Genomic DNA, 16,935 nt, shown 5'->3' on the forward strand with positions numbered 1-16,935 from the left:
TTTTTAATCTTGTCTTGAACTTGAATGGCATCAGCCTCATGGTAAGAGACCAGTGTGTGAACCTTGATTGGACCCAGAACAGTCTCAATCCAGCCTACCACGGACCTTGATTCAGACCCAGGACACACACTTTGGCAGCGTTTATGAGGACCTCGAGAGGGCCTGATGTAGAGGAGAGTGAGCCCCTACTTACTTTTCTGGAGCAAGCACAGGACCTAGAATTGGTGGCTGCTACGTAAACACAGGTGATAGCAAGGTAGACCAGCGGCAAAAGATGGCACCTGAGGATTGGCGAGTACATTGTTTGTTGGGTACAGTGCTGGTGGCAGAAAGGCAGCACAGCAACATCATTGAGATGGGCCTTGTAGCCAGAGATACAGCCTTTACATTGGTTGGTCCAGCACAGGCAGTGGCAGTGCGGTGATGAAGGCGTAGTAGCCTAGTGGCAAAGATGGTGCTTGAGGATCAGCGAGTTTGATGTTGGTTGGGTCCAGTGTGGATGGTGGAGGAGGGATGGCAGTGCATGTGTTGTTGATGGTGATGAGCTGGCTCCGGACTGACGGACTCTAGTCAAGCTATTAGCTTCCTGTTTATTCCTTATTCTTAAGCTATTTAAAATGGCGCTGTTTCGTGATGACAGATGAAATCTTTTCACTGTTTTGTATTCTTACAGTAAAATACACATGCCAATAAAGTTAAAAGAAAAGTACAAGAAACATTCAGCAAAAGTTCTGATTTACTTTAGAACACTGGTTCACTGGACAGATAATTCTTGTTGACTGATGTTCGACAAATTATTTCTTTAAAAGTAATGGTAATCTTAGTGACATCACTTCCTCTTATCTCCCGATTCATTCTTTGACATGCCAATCACATTGTAAGATCATCACTTTTGTAACAGCTGCCTCTGTTAATTTTCCAACTTCATAGATCTTCACCAAGATGAGGCAGCACCAATGAGGCCATAAGTGTGTCTGCGTAGAGTATGTTGTATCACCCACCTCTGATTAACTATCAACCCAGATGTCCCAACTGATGCATCTACAAATGTCAAAACAACTGCAAGACTACAGAACCTATGTACACACAAACACCCATAGGCCTGTTACACACTTTAAGTAGCAAAACTAAGTCCTGAGTGCTTAGGTGAGAAGTCTTACCTCAAAACATAGTCACGTGTTAGAGAAGTTTGCATAAGCCAGAGTCATAAAAACAACCTAAATCTTTAAAGCAATGAATGTCCTCATAACCTTGACCATGTGGCTTTCTTCCTGACAGAAATTGTTTTGCTGCTAATCCCAATTAAACAAAATATAATTTAGTTTGTCACCTTCATTAAATCAGAATTATTAATCATTTTAAAAAAACTCTGTTCTGCAATTGGATAATTATTTAAATAAAAGCGTCAGGTCTGTGATAAAGAAGAGGATGCAGAAGATTAATTGAATAGAGCTTTCAAAGAGCTGGAAGAGGGATGACAGTATAAATGGCTTCTCTCTGCTGTGCTATATTTTATATTGCCCAATCAGTTTTTGAAAGTTTATATTTCAGGTGTAATCATTTGACAGATTAAAGGTTTTCAATTTTAAAGATTATGTCCTATATTTACATTATTTCTAAAAATTGAGAATTTGCAGGAATTATGGAATTAATTTAGCCATTTGGAGGAGGATTATTGTAATTCTAAAAATGTTTAATAAGTAGTCTACTCTTTAACATTGAGAAGCAGAAAACATTCTGTTGTCTTGTGGTTATTTCATGACCATTTCAGGTCACACAGGAGTTTCATTAAAATCTCATGGGGCAATATAGGCAAACGTTTAAAATGTTCTGGTCAGTTAATGAAAGTGACCAATTCATCTGTACCCAAGAAAATGAAAGTTTGAGTTTTAGTTTATTAGAAACTCTTATGTATTATCTATTGCAAAACTTGTATTATTTTTTGAAACAAAGTTCAGCATTAATTCTTCATGCCACATAAAATTACCGCTTTTTAAATTTCTGACTGAGGGGTAGGTGAAACCAGAAAGACATTTTCCTAATTTCCGTTCCTCAGTTAATACAACAGTAGTATTTCTGAAACAAACTTGAAAATATACTTTTTAAACAAACCAATTAATTTTGTGAACAACAAATTTAAGAACTGTGCTTTGATTCTATATGTATCGTTTTATTCTGTTTGAAGTGATTTATAAAAGGTTTTGCAATTAACTTTGTGAATAAAAATATAATCTAATTGAAATATAAGTTATCTAAACGTCTTGCGTTATCATTTTTCTGCTGTATTTCTCCTTCCTGCAGATGATCTGTCTTTGGAATTTAATTCACAGGCACAAATAAACCTGTAGCATTTGTCCACATGACCATTTTGCATGTGTAATCTTTGGGAGAAAGGTCCTGAGTTTCTATGAAAGGTTAAGCTACGAGGGCCAACTAGCTTCACCCATTTGTGCTCAGATATTTGAAGGAGAGTTTGGAAAGATTTTTGACTGCGGAGAAAGAAGATTTCAGAGCTGACATAGATACTCATGTATAATTGCACAGATTTCAGGAAGGCACAATACCTTTAAGAGAGCTGGATGATATTAGAATATGTGGTGTTCTAGTATAAAGTCTCTAACTTACTCTCTGTGCAACTCTTCTCAGCTGTTTAGCAAACAGCCAGTATGCTATTCAGTCTGTTAATCACCTATCAACTATTTATGTTGTATAGCATCTAAGCATATAGCCCTGACTATGTGTATGCATGTGTGGTGGTATAAATCCGAGACGTCATATTAGTGTACATAGTTAATTGTTATTAAGTTTATAATTGAGTCAGTATGAGCACTCTGATACATGCCACATGTGCTAACATGTTAAAAATACGAGTACCTCAGATACTATTCTTATTATTACTGCACATACACATTCCAGCAGGCATCGTCTGGAGTAAGAATTTTAATTAAACCTGTAAGCATTGGCATTAATTGTAGTACTCCAAGTTTGAGTTCCAGTTAAACCCAATAGCTGTATTTAAGAACCAATGCTCTGAATTATTATATTATGCCAATTGATGTTTTAACATTTTAATAGTTTTGATCAACTCTTTTTAAATCAGCTAACAATTCTGGCCATTTCAAAATTTAGAAGTCATCAGAATTGTTGAAAATGCTACATTTTTAGGACTGTATAGTTTAAGAACCTCATATCTGTTGTGCATTAATGGACATAGGAAATGATTTTGTAGCATGGCAAAATTTTTGAACTGTTTGTACAGTGTACAATTTTTGGACTGGTTCAAATCACCTCGCCTCCCAATTAGCACTTCTCTCTAAAATTAATTGCACAGATATTAAAATATAGACAGTGGACAACCATCAATACCAAATAGTCTATTTGGTGACATTATTTTGTTCATTTCTTCACTGACTTTGTTTTGTTTGTTTGTTTGTTTTCAATGCAAAATAATAATCCTTAAAAACAAAGTTTTTAACAGCATAAAGACAACATGTCTTATCAATTGTGAGGAAGTATATCTCAAATCAGTGGCTTCACTGGTACATAAATATAGTCATTGACTCATGGGGTTGAATAGCTACTGTTGTATGTTCTTATAGTCAAATACCTATAAAGTGACACATTGTATCCTTAAGTAATATGAAAAAAATGCATTTATTTCACCTTTACGTTATTTTTTTAATAGAATACTCTTCAGTTGAACTTTGTTGTGAAGTTATCGAAGAACACAAAACAAAATGCTGTTATTCCATATTACAATAGTTTACAAACCCCAATTTAATGTATTTTTATTTTTCATATTCAACTTGAAATGCAAAGGTAACTAAACATATACTTTGGCTCCTGCAGAAACATTTTCTATCTGTCCCAACTCCAAACTAAATAACTAGGAACATGAGTGCTACCTAAGTGGCTTGGAAATTGTTTGGCATAAAATAAGTTGCCAATGCTTCTGCAGCACACCCATTCAAAAGCAAAGTAAAATCTTATTACAAAAAGCAAAATACTGTAGATGCTAGAAATCTAAAGGAAAAGCATATCCTGATTATCTACCAACAAGATTTGCATAAGCCCTCGAGGATAACGTACAAACAGAAAACTCTTTGAATCATTCCCTTGTCTCTTTTCTCTGTCAGTGCTGTGGGTACATTTGCTCGAGCTCTGGATTGTAGCAGTTCTGTCAGACAACCGAGTTTACACATGAGTGCTGCAGCTGCTTCAAGGGACATTACCCTGGTAAGTTCAATGCAGTTTTCCTAGACTCTGGCCAAGGATTTTCAGATAATTATATTAGAAAAATAGCAGTTCACAACAGTAATAATTCAATGAGTGGCAGCATCATCACTTCACGTTCCATGTATGTACACGTCCTTGACACACAGCACTGTGCATATCACTATGGCAAACAACTGGAATGCTTCAAATGCTGTAAACATTTCAAGTATTGAAATAATAAGATGAGTTCATAAATGTTTGCCTATGGCATATGTTCAAAAAAAAAGAAATCCAGAGCAGGGCTGTATAGTTTTATGTTCAGAATTGGGTTAATTGGAGTAAAATGGAGAAAGTTTTCACAAGAAGTGGAAATCCAAGACTGTCTTCCTCAATTTAATGTGAATGCTGGAACCGTTGAGATTTTCAAATTGGAACTAGATGAATTTTTGTCTTCGAAGTGTATCCAGAGATCTAGGGAAAGAATGGTAAATAGAATTGAGATACTACGTAACCGTAACTGGTTTTTGGCAGTGTGGGTGTTTGAGCAGCCTACTCTTGTTGTTAGGTTCAGTCAGTTATCATATTTCAATGGTGTTACTTAATACCTGCTGGTTGAGATTAGAGCAAATGTGCCTGCCAGAGTTGATGATTTATGGGTTCTCTGTAGTTTGCCACTGCTTTTAGATTTTTTTTACCCCTGATCTGTGTAAGCATTACTTAATTACTTGCATACTAATCAGTCATAAAGCATAGAACAATACAGCACAGGAACAGGCCCTTTGGTTCACCATGTCTGTACTGACCATGATGCTGTTCTAAATTAACCGTATTAACTTGCACATGGTGCGTATACCTCTCTTCTGTCATGGGAGGTTATTTTTTGCTGCTTTTCATGTATCCCTGTGGTGTAACTGTACTGGTTAGAGAGTTTGATGCTTATTTCGGCTAATATTTGAGGGAGGTATGGGTCATCTTTGCACTCAGTTGGGTTTGACAGACATCAATATTTCTTTCCTCAGCTGATATGTTACTTTTGTTACAAGAGGTACATTTGTTATTTCAGTAAGCCTTGTGATTATTTAAACCTCAGGAAGTGTTAAATCTGTAAAGGTTAAGAGGCACTATTTTGTGATACCGTCATCTCTTTGATTTACTTATTAAATGCCTAGGGTATTTAAACTTGTGGAAATAGCATGGAGAAAGAGGTAGCTAATTGTTGTGGTTCTTTGTTATTTCTGTGGACATATGGTCACATTCAGTTCATCCTTCTGTCTGGGGTAATGAAGCTTGCTGATTCTCCTAATGCAAGGACATTGCTCTGTTTTTTTTTGGCTTTTGGGAATGTCAACAATTAGACATTAAAATGGGATCTTCATTGCCCCGGTGCTGGATTTTTTTAAAAAAATGCTCAATACAGCTTAACTAGGTAGAAGATTTGGCTTAATATGCTATCCTGCTTGCAATCTGTGTTCAGCTGTTTTGATTATTTTCCTGGCAGTTCTCCGACTCCATACCCTTGAATCTAGATTTTTTTTTAAAAACTGGAAGTGCTTGTTTTTGTTTTGGGCCATTTTCCCGTGGCAGAGTCAGATTTTTCTCGACTATATGTATGTTATTATTTGTCACCAGTGAGAATGGTAGGGCCCAAATCTATAAAGGTAGTTGATAGTCACACAGTCAAGAACACTTACAATCTGGCTTGAAATTTGATGAGGCTGCCTGTGCCAATAAATGGCGTAGTTTTGGATAAAATGGGAGTGAACATTGGGTTGAGAAAGACCTTTACTATAGGTTTTTTGCCTTTTGGAGGAACCCCTTGCCTTTGGGAGCATGCTTCCTATTCTAACCTGTCTAGTCCTGTTAGAATTTTATAAGTTTCTGAGATTGTCCATTCTTCCAAACTCCCAATGAATATAATGTCATACAGCTTGAAATCAGATCCTTCGGTCCAACCAGTCCATGCCAAACATAGTCCCAAACTAAACTAGTCCACCTGCCTGCTCCTAGCCCATGTCCCTCCAAATCTTTCCTATACATGTACTTATATAAGTGTCTTTTAAAAGTTGTAACTGTGCCCACATCCACCACTTCCTCAGGAAGTTCATTCCACACATGAACCATCTTCTACATGAAAGGAATTTGTTTGGTAAACCTTTGCTACAGTTCATCTAAGCACAACATCCTTCGTCAGATAAAATGACCAAATTGCAAATAACATTCCATTTGTGATCTCACCAAGGCCTATAATTACAGTAAGGCATCCCTGTAGTTGTAGTTGAATCTTTCCATGATAAAGGCCAGCATACCAAAACCATTTCCCTATTAATACTGATTTCATAGAACATAGAACATAGAACAGTACAGCACAGAACAGGCCCTTCAGCCCACAATGTTGTGCCGACCATTGATCCTCATGTATGCACCCTCAAATTTCTGTGACCATATACATGTCCAGCAGTCTCTTAAATGACCCCAATGACCTTGCTTCCACAACTGCTGCTGGCAACGCATTCCATGCTCTCACAACTCTCTGCGTAAAGAACCTGCCTCTGACATCCCCTCTATACTTTCCACCAACCAGCTTAAAACTATGACCCCTCGTGCTAGCCATTTCTGCCCTGGGAAATAGTCTCTGGCTATCAACTCTATCTATGCCTCTCATTATCTTGTATACCTCAATTAGGTCCCCTCTCCTCCTCCTTTTCTCCAATGAAAAGAGACCGAGCTCAGTCAACCTCTCTTCATAAGATAAGCCCTCCAGTCCAGGCAGCATCCTGGTAAACCTCCTCTGAACCCTCTCCAAAGCATCCACATCTTTCCTATAATAGGGCGCCCAGAACTGGACGCAGTATTCCAAGTGCGGTCTAACCAAAGTTTTATAGAGCTGCAACAAGATCTACGACTCTTAAACTCAATCCCCCTGTTCCTTCAGTTCCACTGTCTCACTAAACCCTGTCTTTCCCAACCTTTCAGGAATGGTATTTGTGACCTCACTTAGGAACATAGAGCCAAAGTATGTATTCAGTTCGTTGGCCATTTCTTTGTTTCCACACCCACCCCCCCTTATAAGTTTGCCTGTTTCTGACTGTTAAGGGGCTTACATTTGTTTCCACCAATCATTTTCTCATCACATACCTATAGACATTTTTACAGTCAGTTTTTACATTCCCCATTAGCTTACTCTCATATGCTATTTTCCCTTTCTTAATCAATTCCTTTATCCTACTTTGCTGAATTCTAAACATCTCCTACTCCTCGGATTTGTTTTTTGTTCTAGCCAGTTGTAAGTCCCTTTCTTGAATCTGATGCTTTCTGTAATTTCTTTTGTAAGTTATGATTTGACAGCTTCTCCCATTTTACTTTTGTGCCAGACAGAATGAACAATTGTTGTGGCTCACCCATTTGCTCTCTGAATGACTGCCATTGCCTTTCCACACTCACCTCTTTAGGTAATATCCCTCAAACTGTCTTAGCAAAATTGTGCCTCATACTGTTATAGTTTCCTGTATTTAGATTCAATATCCTAACCTCTGAATCCACTACGTGACTGTCCATTTAGATGAGGAATTCTCTCATTTGAGGTTCTTGTGAAGAGTTGTAGCTTGGGTTGTGAGTGAGGTTGTTGGCTTGCTCGCTGAGCTTGCTGGTTATCATACAGACGTTTTGTCACTGTGCTAGTTGACATCATCAATGAGGCCTCTGATGAAGTGATGTTGTTCTACTCTGCTTGGCATTTATATGATTCAGTCTGTTAAGTTTGGTTTGTGTTATTTCCAGTTCTATTCTGCGTGAGTTTGTACATGGGTTCTAATTCCACATATTTGTTGATTGCATTATGGGTTGAAAACCATGCCTCTCAGAATTCGCGTGCACGTCTGTGGTTGGCTTGAGCTAAGATGGCCACGTTGTCCCAGTTAAATTGATGGCCTTCATTGTCCCAGTGCACTGAGATGAGGGAAAGTTTATCATGTTGTTTTGCTGCTAACTGGTGTTCATGTATTCTGATGCCTAGTTTCCTTCCAGCCTGACTGATGTAATGTTTATTGCAGTCAATGCAAGGTATTTTGTAAACTAGGATGATCCTGCATGTGTGAGTGATAATGGGAACTGCAGATGTCATGGGTATGGAATCTTTTGGTTCTTGTGAGTGTTTGTTGTAGTATGGCTCTGGGTTTGTGTGCTACCATGATTCCTAGTGGTTGCAAGAGTTTCATTGTCAGTTCTGATATGTTCTTGATATAGGGTAATGTGACCAGTGTATTGGGGTGTACCATGTCCTCTTGGCGTTGTCTATCCAGTAGGCACCTGCGGATGAATTTGTTGGGATATCAATTGTTGGCAAAGACCTTGTTGCGGTGCTGTCTCTCCTTCCTGCATGGTTCTGACATGTTGCAGTAAGTTGTGGCTTGTTTGAATAGTGTCCTAACACAGCTTTGTTCGTGGACCTTGGGGTGATTGCTTTGGAAATTGAGAATTTGGTCACTGTGGTTTCGAACGCCCCATTGGTCATTTGCTTTGCCCTGACATTCCGGATATGATGATATGAGAATATGAGAAATCATGCACAGTTCCAGTGTCCTGAGCCAGCAGCTATGCAGGAAATGTCTCCAGCTGCAGATCTTTGAAGCCTGGTTTTGGAGCTAGAGAGGAAGCTGGGGTCACTGTGGAGCGTCTGCGAGTCAGAGAGTATCACGGACAGCAAGTATAGGGAGTTGGTCACAATACAAGCTACGACTCCACAGACAGAACAGGAATTTCCTGTGGCTTTGAAAACAATTGAAAGGAAAGACCTGTCAACGGAAAACAGCAAGAACCAAATTCATTCTACCACAGAGATAGTCGGAACTGCAGATGCTGGAGACTCTGAAATAACAAGGTGTAGAGCTGGATGAACACAGCAGGCCAAACAAATCTGAAGAAGGGTCTAGACCCAAAACATCAGCCTTCTTGCTCCTCTGATGCTGCTTGGCCTGCTGAGTCCATCCAGCTCTATACCTTGTTATCAGTCCATTCTGCCACAGTTGGCTCTGCTGCATTAAGGAGTTAAAAACCATGAAAGAGTAATAATTATAGGAGACTCAATTGCAAGGATAATAGACAGGCAGTACCATGGTCACAAACAAGACTCCAGGATGCCTCTCTGGTCTTAAGATCAAGGACATGATAGTGGCTACCATGTATTCTGGACAGGGATGATGAACAGCTAGCAGCCATGATACATATTGGTTTAAACAAATAGGACCTCGCTCTTCTTTGTTTTAACATAAGACCATAAGACATAGGAGTGGAAGTAAGGCCATTCAGCCCATCGAGTCCACTCCGCCATTTAATTATGGCTGATGGGCACTTCAACTCCACTTCCCTGCACTTTTCCCATAGCGCTCGATTCCTTGTGAGATCAAGAATGTATCAATCTCTGCCTTGAAGACATTTAATGTCCCAGCCTACACTGCACTCCATGGAAATGAATTCCACAGGCCCACCACTCTCTGGCTGAAAAAATGCCCCCTCATTTCCGTTAAGCAGGATATAGGGAATTAAGAAATAAGTTGAAAAATAAGACCTCAAAGATGATGATCTCAGAATTATTACCAACATTATTTGCTGGTCAGTGTAGAAATTGTATGATATGTCAGATGAAAATGTGGATCAATGGATGGTGCAAGGGAGAGGGCTTCAGACTTCTGGAGCATTAGAACTGTTTTTGGGAAAGGTAGGATCAGTAAAACCGGATGTGTCTCCCCTGGGCAGCACAGAGACTAATGTCCAAGTTGAAGCAATTGCTAGAGCGATTGGAAGGCTTTAAACTAAAATAACAGGGGATTGCGACCAATGCAAGGAGTCAGAGGGAAAAGATCAAGGAAAAGAATAAAATGCCAGAATGGGGATTTTGTGGTTGTCAGAGAAATCAAGAACCAGAGCTCTGGTGAAGAGTCGTCTAGACTCGAAACCTTAGCCTGTCTTCTCTCCGTAGATGCTGCCTGATTCACTGTGACCTCTAGCAACTTTTATTTTCAGTTAACCAACTGTACGTTCCCTTAAACAGATGGTAGGAATGAGAAACAGAAAGCAAGGACCAAGAAAAAAGTATAAATTAGGGTGGATGCATTTAATGCCAAATAAAGTACAGAAAAGAAATAAGGAGACAGTGAAATTGCTTGTATTAAAGCAGAGAGACATAAAAGAAATGTGACAAAGTTTTGATGTAAAAAATATAAAATTTCTAATCTCCTAACAATACCTGAAAAAATGGAACTCCACTGTCGTACACATGATTTTCAATTTGAAAGTTATTCATGAATTATCTTGTGATTAAAAGGTTACTTATACTTGAAGTAATGACTCCATTTTCTGTACACGGTTTATATCCACCTGCAAATGTGGCAACAGCACAACATCGTGTTTGTCAGTGATGGGCAGACAGTAAATTCTGCAAAACTAGTCATAAAACATGCCTACTTGCACAGCTAGTTATCCATAGCTGGATATTTATGTTCAAACATGCATTAACACCATGCTTCATGCTATTGTATCAGTTACATGTGGCCACCTCACAATTTTAACTTGCAATAATCTCTATTACTTTCTCCTAATCAACTTCATTTTATGACTCCGCCGCTCAGTCTACCTTTGACTCCTGGCCTGTTGAATGCCTTCATTATTAAGTTATTATTGGTCTTTTTTCCTATTCACTGATGGGATGTGGATGTCACTGGCTGGACCATTATTGCTCATCCCTGGTTGCCCCTGACGAGGGGTGGGTGAGCTGCCTTCTTGAATCTCTGTGGTCCATGTGATGTAGAAAACCCCACAATGCCACTTAGGAAGGATTTCCAGAATTTTGACCCAGTGTTATTAAAGGGACAAATATATTTTGGAGTCAGGATGGTGTGTGGTTTGGAGTGGAACTGCAGGTAGTGATGATGTTCCCATGGATCTGTTGCTGTTGCCTCTCTTGATAGGAGTGGTCGTGGGTTTGGAAGATGCTGCTTAAGGATCTTTGGTGAAGATCTGTCGTGCGTCTTATAGATTGTACTTAAGTGCTGCTACCGAGCAATGTTTATGGATGTGGTGTCAATCAAGTGGGCTGCTTTGGCCTGGATGTTGTCAAGCTCTTCAGTGTTGTTAGTGCTGTGCTCATTCAGAGAACGTTTTCTGTGTGATGCAGTTGTTCATAATTAATTTTCTATTTTCCAGAGTATTTGGCATTTGGAAAACCTTGTTGAACCTTGGGAAAACAGCTCTAATTTGCTTTGTATGTGCATATGTGTATATAAGTAAAACATCAAGATGAGTGAGACTTGTGGCATCAAACTATGGAGTGAGCAGAAGAGATTGCTGTTTTTAGTAAACATAGATCAATATAAATATCCACAGCCAAACCTAAAATATACATATGATAAAAACTGACATTTTCTCCTAATAGGAGAAACATCATATCTGGGCAGAGAGAAGTGGCAATGTTTTAATTCAGTCCTTATCAAAAGCAATTATGTGTCTTATGTTTTCCAACTGTGCAAAAGAAAAAAATAATCCGAGTTATAAATTTTGCTTTTATGCTTGCCCCAGACCCCACGTTTTTCTATCTATTAAATTTATCGAAAGGAAGTTCACAATTGATGAACACAGTAGCAGAAATATCTACCTCTTCTGTTTTATAGAATGCCAGAGACTAGTTATTAAATTGTCACAGGAATTTTTTTTGTTGCACAGGAGTTTTGATAGCTGCTACGTCTTGCTATTGGGGGACATCAGTCAGGAAAATTGGTGAATTTGTCATTTTTTTTAATGCTTAACCATGCTGTGAAAGGATGCTGAGTTGTGATGCCCTGAGTCAGTTAGTATGAAATTCAGGCACACTGATGAAAATAAATAGCAAATAGAATTCCAAGAATAACAGTGCTGTACTTAACAGGGTCTATCAGCAGGGAGTGGTTTGGAAAAGTTACTTTGAACAAACATCTTGGTTGAGAAGATCTCATAGCGTTTACTTGGCAAGTGGGATGCATGCAAATCTTCTTGAAAAGAGGCATGCTTATCTTTCTGAAGTAATTTAGCAAGATGAGGATCAACAAAAGTTTGATGTCAATTGATGAATATTTTAAAAAGTTCTTTTATGTCCAGTACCTTCTGGAGAAACCAATCTGTCTACTTCAACCTGTCATTAACAGGGAACAATTTTATTTTATTTCCAAAGGTTGCTCTTGACATTTCCTTGGAGTCGTTCATTTTGAGGGGTTCTTTTTATTCTCATTAACTCAGTTTTTAGGCTATGCTGGCATATAGTAAGAATATTTTTTCTATATTTTGGAGTATTTGGGCTGTCACAGCAGAATTAGGATAATTAATTAATATCCTTGATAATCACACCTCTATTAAACCTAATGCCACATTGTACACGGGAAGCATTTATTTCTTGGAACATAGAACATTACAGCACAGGGACAGGCCCTTACGCCCACAATATCTGTGCTGACCATGATGTCATTGTAAACTAATCCCATCTGCATGCACATGGTCCCTACCCCTCAATTCCCTGCCTGTTCATTTGTCTCTAAGTACCTCTTGAACATTGCTGAGGTCTCTGCTTCTGTCACCTCCCCGGTCGTAAATATCAGGCACCTGAGTAAAATAAAACAAAAAGACTTTCTTCTCACATTCTTAAACTTGCCCACTCTTGCCTTAAATCTCTGCCCCCTTGTATTTGACATTTACACTGTGGGAAAGAGACTCCAAATATCCACCCTAGCCATGATTCTCATAGTTTTGTCTAGTTCTACCAGGTCACCTTCAGCCTACAATGCTCTAGTGAAAACAATCCAAATTTGTCCAATCTCCCCTCATTCAGTTCAATCCAGGCAACACTCTGGTAAGCTGCATTTGCACCTTCTCTGAAGCCTACACATCCATCCTTTAGTGTGTTGACCAGAATTGCAAACAATACTCAAAATGTGGCCAACTAAAGTTTTGTACAGATGCAACATGTCCCGCTAACTTTTATGCTCAGTGCTCTGATTGATGAAGGTGAGCATGCTTTCCTTCCCACCTTATCCACTTGTGTTGCCGCTTTTGGGAAGCTATGGACTTGAATCCAAGATTCTTCTATTTATCAATGCTCGTAAGTGACCTGCTATGTATTGTATACTTTCCTCTTGCATTTCACCTCCGACTTGTCTGCATTAAACTCCATCTGCCATTTCTCTGCCCACCTTTCCAGATGGTCTGTCTCAGAGTCAGATCTACAGCACAGAAAAAAGATATCTTTCTATATCCTTTGATAACCTTTGTCACAGTCCACAAGTGTACCAATTTCTGTGTCGTCTGCGAAGTTACTAATCAGACCACCTACATCTTCATCCAAATTATATATATTACAAATGACAGAGGTCCAAGCACTGATCCTTAAGGAACACCACTGGTCACATATCTTCGTAGAACAGTACAGCATAGTGCAGGCCCTTTGGCCCACGACGTTGTGCCGACCTAAGATCAAACTATCCTGCATACCCGACATTATACTATCATCCATGCGCCTATCCAAGAGTCACTTAAAAGTTTCTAAAGTATCTGACTCCACTACCACAACTGGTAGCACGTTCCACACCCCCACCTACCTCTGACATCTCCTCTGTACCTTTCTCCAATTACCTTAAAGTTATGCCCCCTCATAACAGTCATTTGTGCCATGGGAAAAAATCTCTGACTATCCACTCTATCAATGCCTCTCATCAACTTCAGTCAGAAAGTTGCCCACAACGATCCTCTAACCTTTATGACCAAGCCAATTTTGTATCCAACTTGCCAACTCATCATGGAGGCCATGTAACGTTACCTTTTGGAGCAGCCTACAATGAGGCACGTTGTCAAATACTTTAATAAGGTCCATTTAGTCAACATTCTTTGCCCTATACCCATCAATCATCCTTGTTGCTTACTCCAAAAAACTCAATAAGGTTTGTGAGATTAGACCTCCTGACATAAATCCACACTGACTATCCCTAATAAGTCTATTCTTCTCCAAACATGAGCAAATCCTATCTCTAAGAAACTTCCCTAAGAATTTCCGTACCACTTACATAAGACTCATTAGTCTATAATTTCCTGGATCATCCCTGTTAGCCTTAAACAACAGAACAACATTGGCTTTTCTCCAGTCTTCTGTGACCTTGCCTATGCCTACAGAGGTTACAAAGATCTCTGTCAAGGCACCAGCAATCTCCTTCTTTGCCTCTTTTAGTATCATACATTTAAAAACATCCCAGTGTCTTGATGATGTGACCGATTCCATCATTTGATTTTATTGGGGCTCTTGCTAGCAGGGAAAGGGGAGTTCTGAATCAGTAGTATGAGTCAAAATTATACAAGACACAAGCACGTTCTGCTTGTGATGAATGCAGTGGTAGCTCATCTCTGATCGCTTGCGTGACTTGAATCTGGTTGTGTGTAAAGAGGACTGGGTCTCTGTTTAGCATGGTTAGCACACTCATCCTGAGTCTAAAGGTTACGGGTTTAAGCCCCATTTCAGAAAATTGAATCTAAAATGCACGCTCCCACTTGAGTTCTATGCTGCAAGGGATGTCATTTTTGAGATAGATACCAAACCGCGACCTCATCTGCTCTTTCGGCTTTGAATATATCAGACGCCATTGGAGAGTGTTATTGTCCTAATGTTGCAGTGAACACATTTTAAAAATGTGATAACTATCTATAATGTTATCTATAAAATAATTCCTAAAGTTATTCACTTACTATCACATTGAACTAAGCTAAAAATGTTTATTTTTGTTCATTATAAATTCATTATTATTGAGGTGCTTTGAAAGGGTGCGACACCTACTTCTCATGACTTTTTATAATTGATTAGAAAGAAGGGAAAAGAGCAAATTGGTTTCTTCAAATAGAAACCAATTTCTGCTATCCATCGTATCTTTTGTCAGAGGACTGTTCTTTAAGGTATTGAGTGACTCTGTACAATTTAAGTAGCATAAAATTTATCTCATTCTTTTCAAAAAAAATTAACTTGGCTACGATACTGTTTGTATAATTTTCAAAGGTCAAGTTAATATGTACATTTTATTATAGAATTGACTTTTGCATGTACTTTCGAATTGCATTTTGTAATGAATTCACTTCTTTCACCTAACATTGAATTAAAATAGCTTGTGCAAAACTGTGATCTTAATATACATTATGTTCTTTTCACAAAAGCCAAATTTAGACAGATTTTATTTTGGTCACTGCTTTAATAACCAGTTAAGTTGTCAAAAAGCAAAAATAATTTTTTTTAAAACCTCTAAATACTCAAAAACGCATCTGTGGAAAAGCAGAAAGCCTTAGTTGATGTTTTGTAATCTGCAACACCTACCCTTCTCCAAGGGTAGCTGCTACAGATTAACAATCTTTTGGCAAAAAAACAGCAAAAGAAGGGAACAGAAACAAGAACATCCATAAGAACAGTAGCAGAGGAACCAGAGATGGTGAAATATTGTTAACTGGATCCTTTCAAGTGGACTAGGAATACAAATACAAGGTTTCTCTTTGGTGAAGAATTGATTGACTGAAAAGTATTCCTTCTCTCTTCCCAATCCTAGCTATTCTTCCATTATATCCTCAGATCATTCATTAATCGTTTAACAGCTATTATCTGTCTTTTAGCAGAAGACAAAAAGATATATGATGAGAGAAAGAAGCCTATCAAGTGCATGTATTTGACACTTGCAATGTACGGCAGGACTTCATAAAGTGAAATCACAATGTCAAGCGATGTCACGAGCTAAAATTTTGGGGTTGCATGCTCTGAGGCAGTAATAGCTGCTGTGAAGCTATGACTTCTGGTTATAACATACCTTGCTGAGAGGTCACACCAGTTTTTAAAATGGAGACACAGAGGGAAACATTTAGGAAACACTGGCATATGAGTAACTGGGGGACAGTAGATAGTAAAGGAAATGTGGATAAACTAGAAGATGGAGCACACTGCAGTGATCCAGCAGCCTGTTAGAATTCCTGAAGTAATGACACCATCGTGCAGATCAGTCTATCATTGGTATTCAACCTTGAGTTTCCACCTTGAACATCAAACAGTTTCATTAGCTCATCTCTGGAAACAACAACAATACCATCCATCTCACCTACTGCCTCAAAGAAGAAATAGAAACTAATTATTATTTGAAATTGATTCAGTCAAGGTACGATCACAGAGCTGCACAGTATTAAATAGAACAGTGAGGTTCTGTTTCTCAAATTTAGGTTAAAATTCACTAACAGTTTGAAAGGGCAATGACAGAGTGGAAAATTAAATATTCCATAAGTGTTGTAAATAAACTGGTCAACATTGTTATAAAACAAAGAACTGTGGATGCTGGAAACCTGAAACAAAACCAGAAATTGTTGGCGAAACTCACCAGGTTTAAAATTGATGAAAATTCATCTGTTCTGTTAAAGGGTCACTGGACTCAAAACATTAATTCTGCCTTCTCCCCACAGATGCTGCAAGGCCTGCTGAATTCTGCGAGTAATTTCTGTTTTTGTTTCTGGTCGACATTCTTGTCTTTCATGTATTTCAGATGTCTCTGTGAACTTCTGTTTTGAAAGTCTGCATCTGTCTCAAATGATTGAAACTTGTTGAATATTTTATTTGTTCTTGAATGTGTGTGTCTGACTTGAGCCTAAATTGTGCTAAACTCTTTGAGCACAGAGCACAGAGCCTTAACCACATAT

General features: G+C 38.6%; 1 protein-coding gene across 7 annotated transcripts in view; it reads left to right on the forward strand.

The window, feature by feature from the left end:
• The window catches only part of mta3 (metastasis associated 1 family, member 3), a 236,151-nt gene that overhangs the window by 134,577 nt on the left and 84,639 nt on the right, over window positions 1-16,935 (forward strand). For all 7 annotated transcript variants that reach the window (XM_048535934.2, XM_048535930.2, XM_048535931.2 and 4 more), the window contains exon 8: window positions 4,137-4,236. In XM_048535934.2, the coding sequence (XP_048391891.1) occupies window positions 4,137-4,236 (100 nt within the window). The remainder of the gene's footprint in view (window positions 1-4,136; window positions 4,237-16,935) is intronic.

This window comes from Stegostoma tigrinum, chromosome 9, assembly GCF_030684315.1.
Source record: "Stegostoma tigrinum isolate sSteTig4 chromosome 9, sSteTig4.hap1, whole genome shotgun sequence".
NCBI classification, from domain to species: domain Eukaryota; kingdom Metazoa; phylum Chordata; class Chondrichthyes; order Orectolobiformes; family Stegostomatidae; genus Stegostoma; species Stegostoma tigrinum.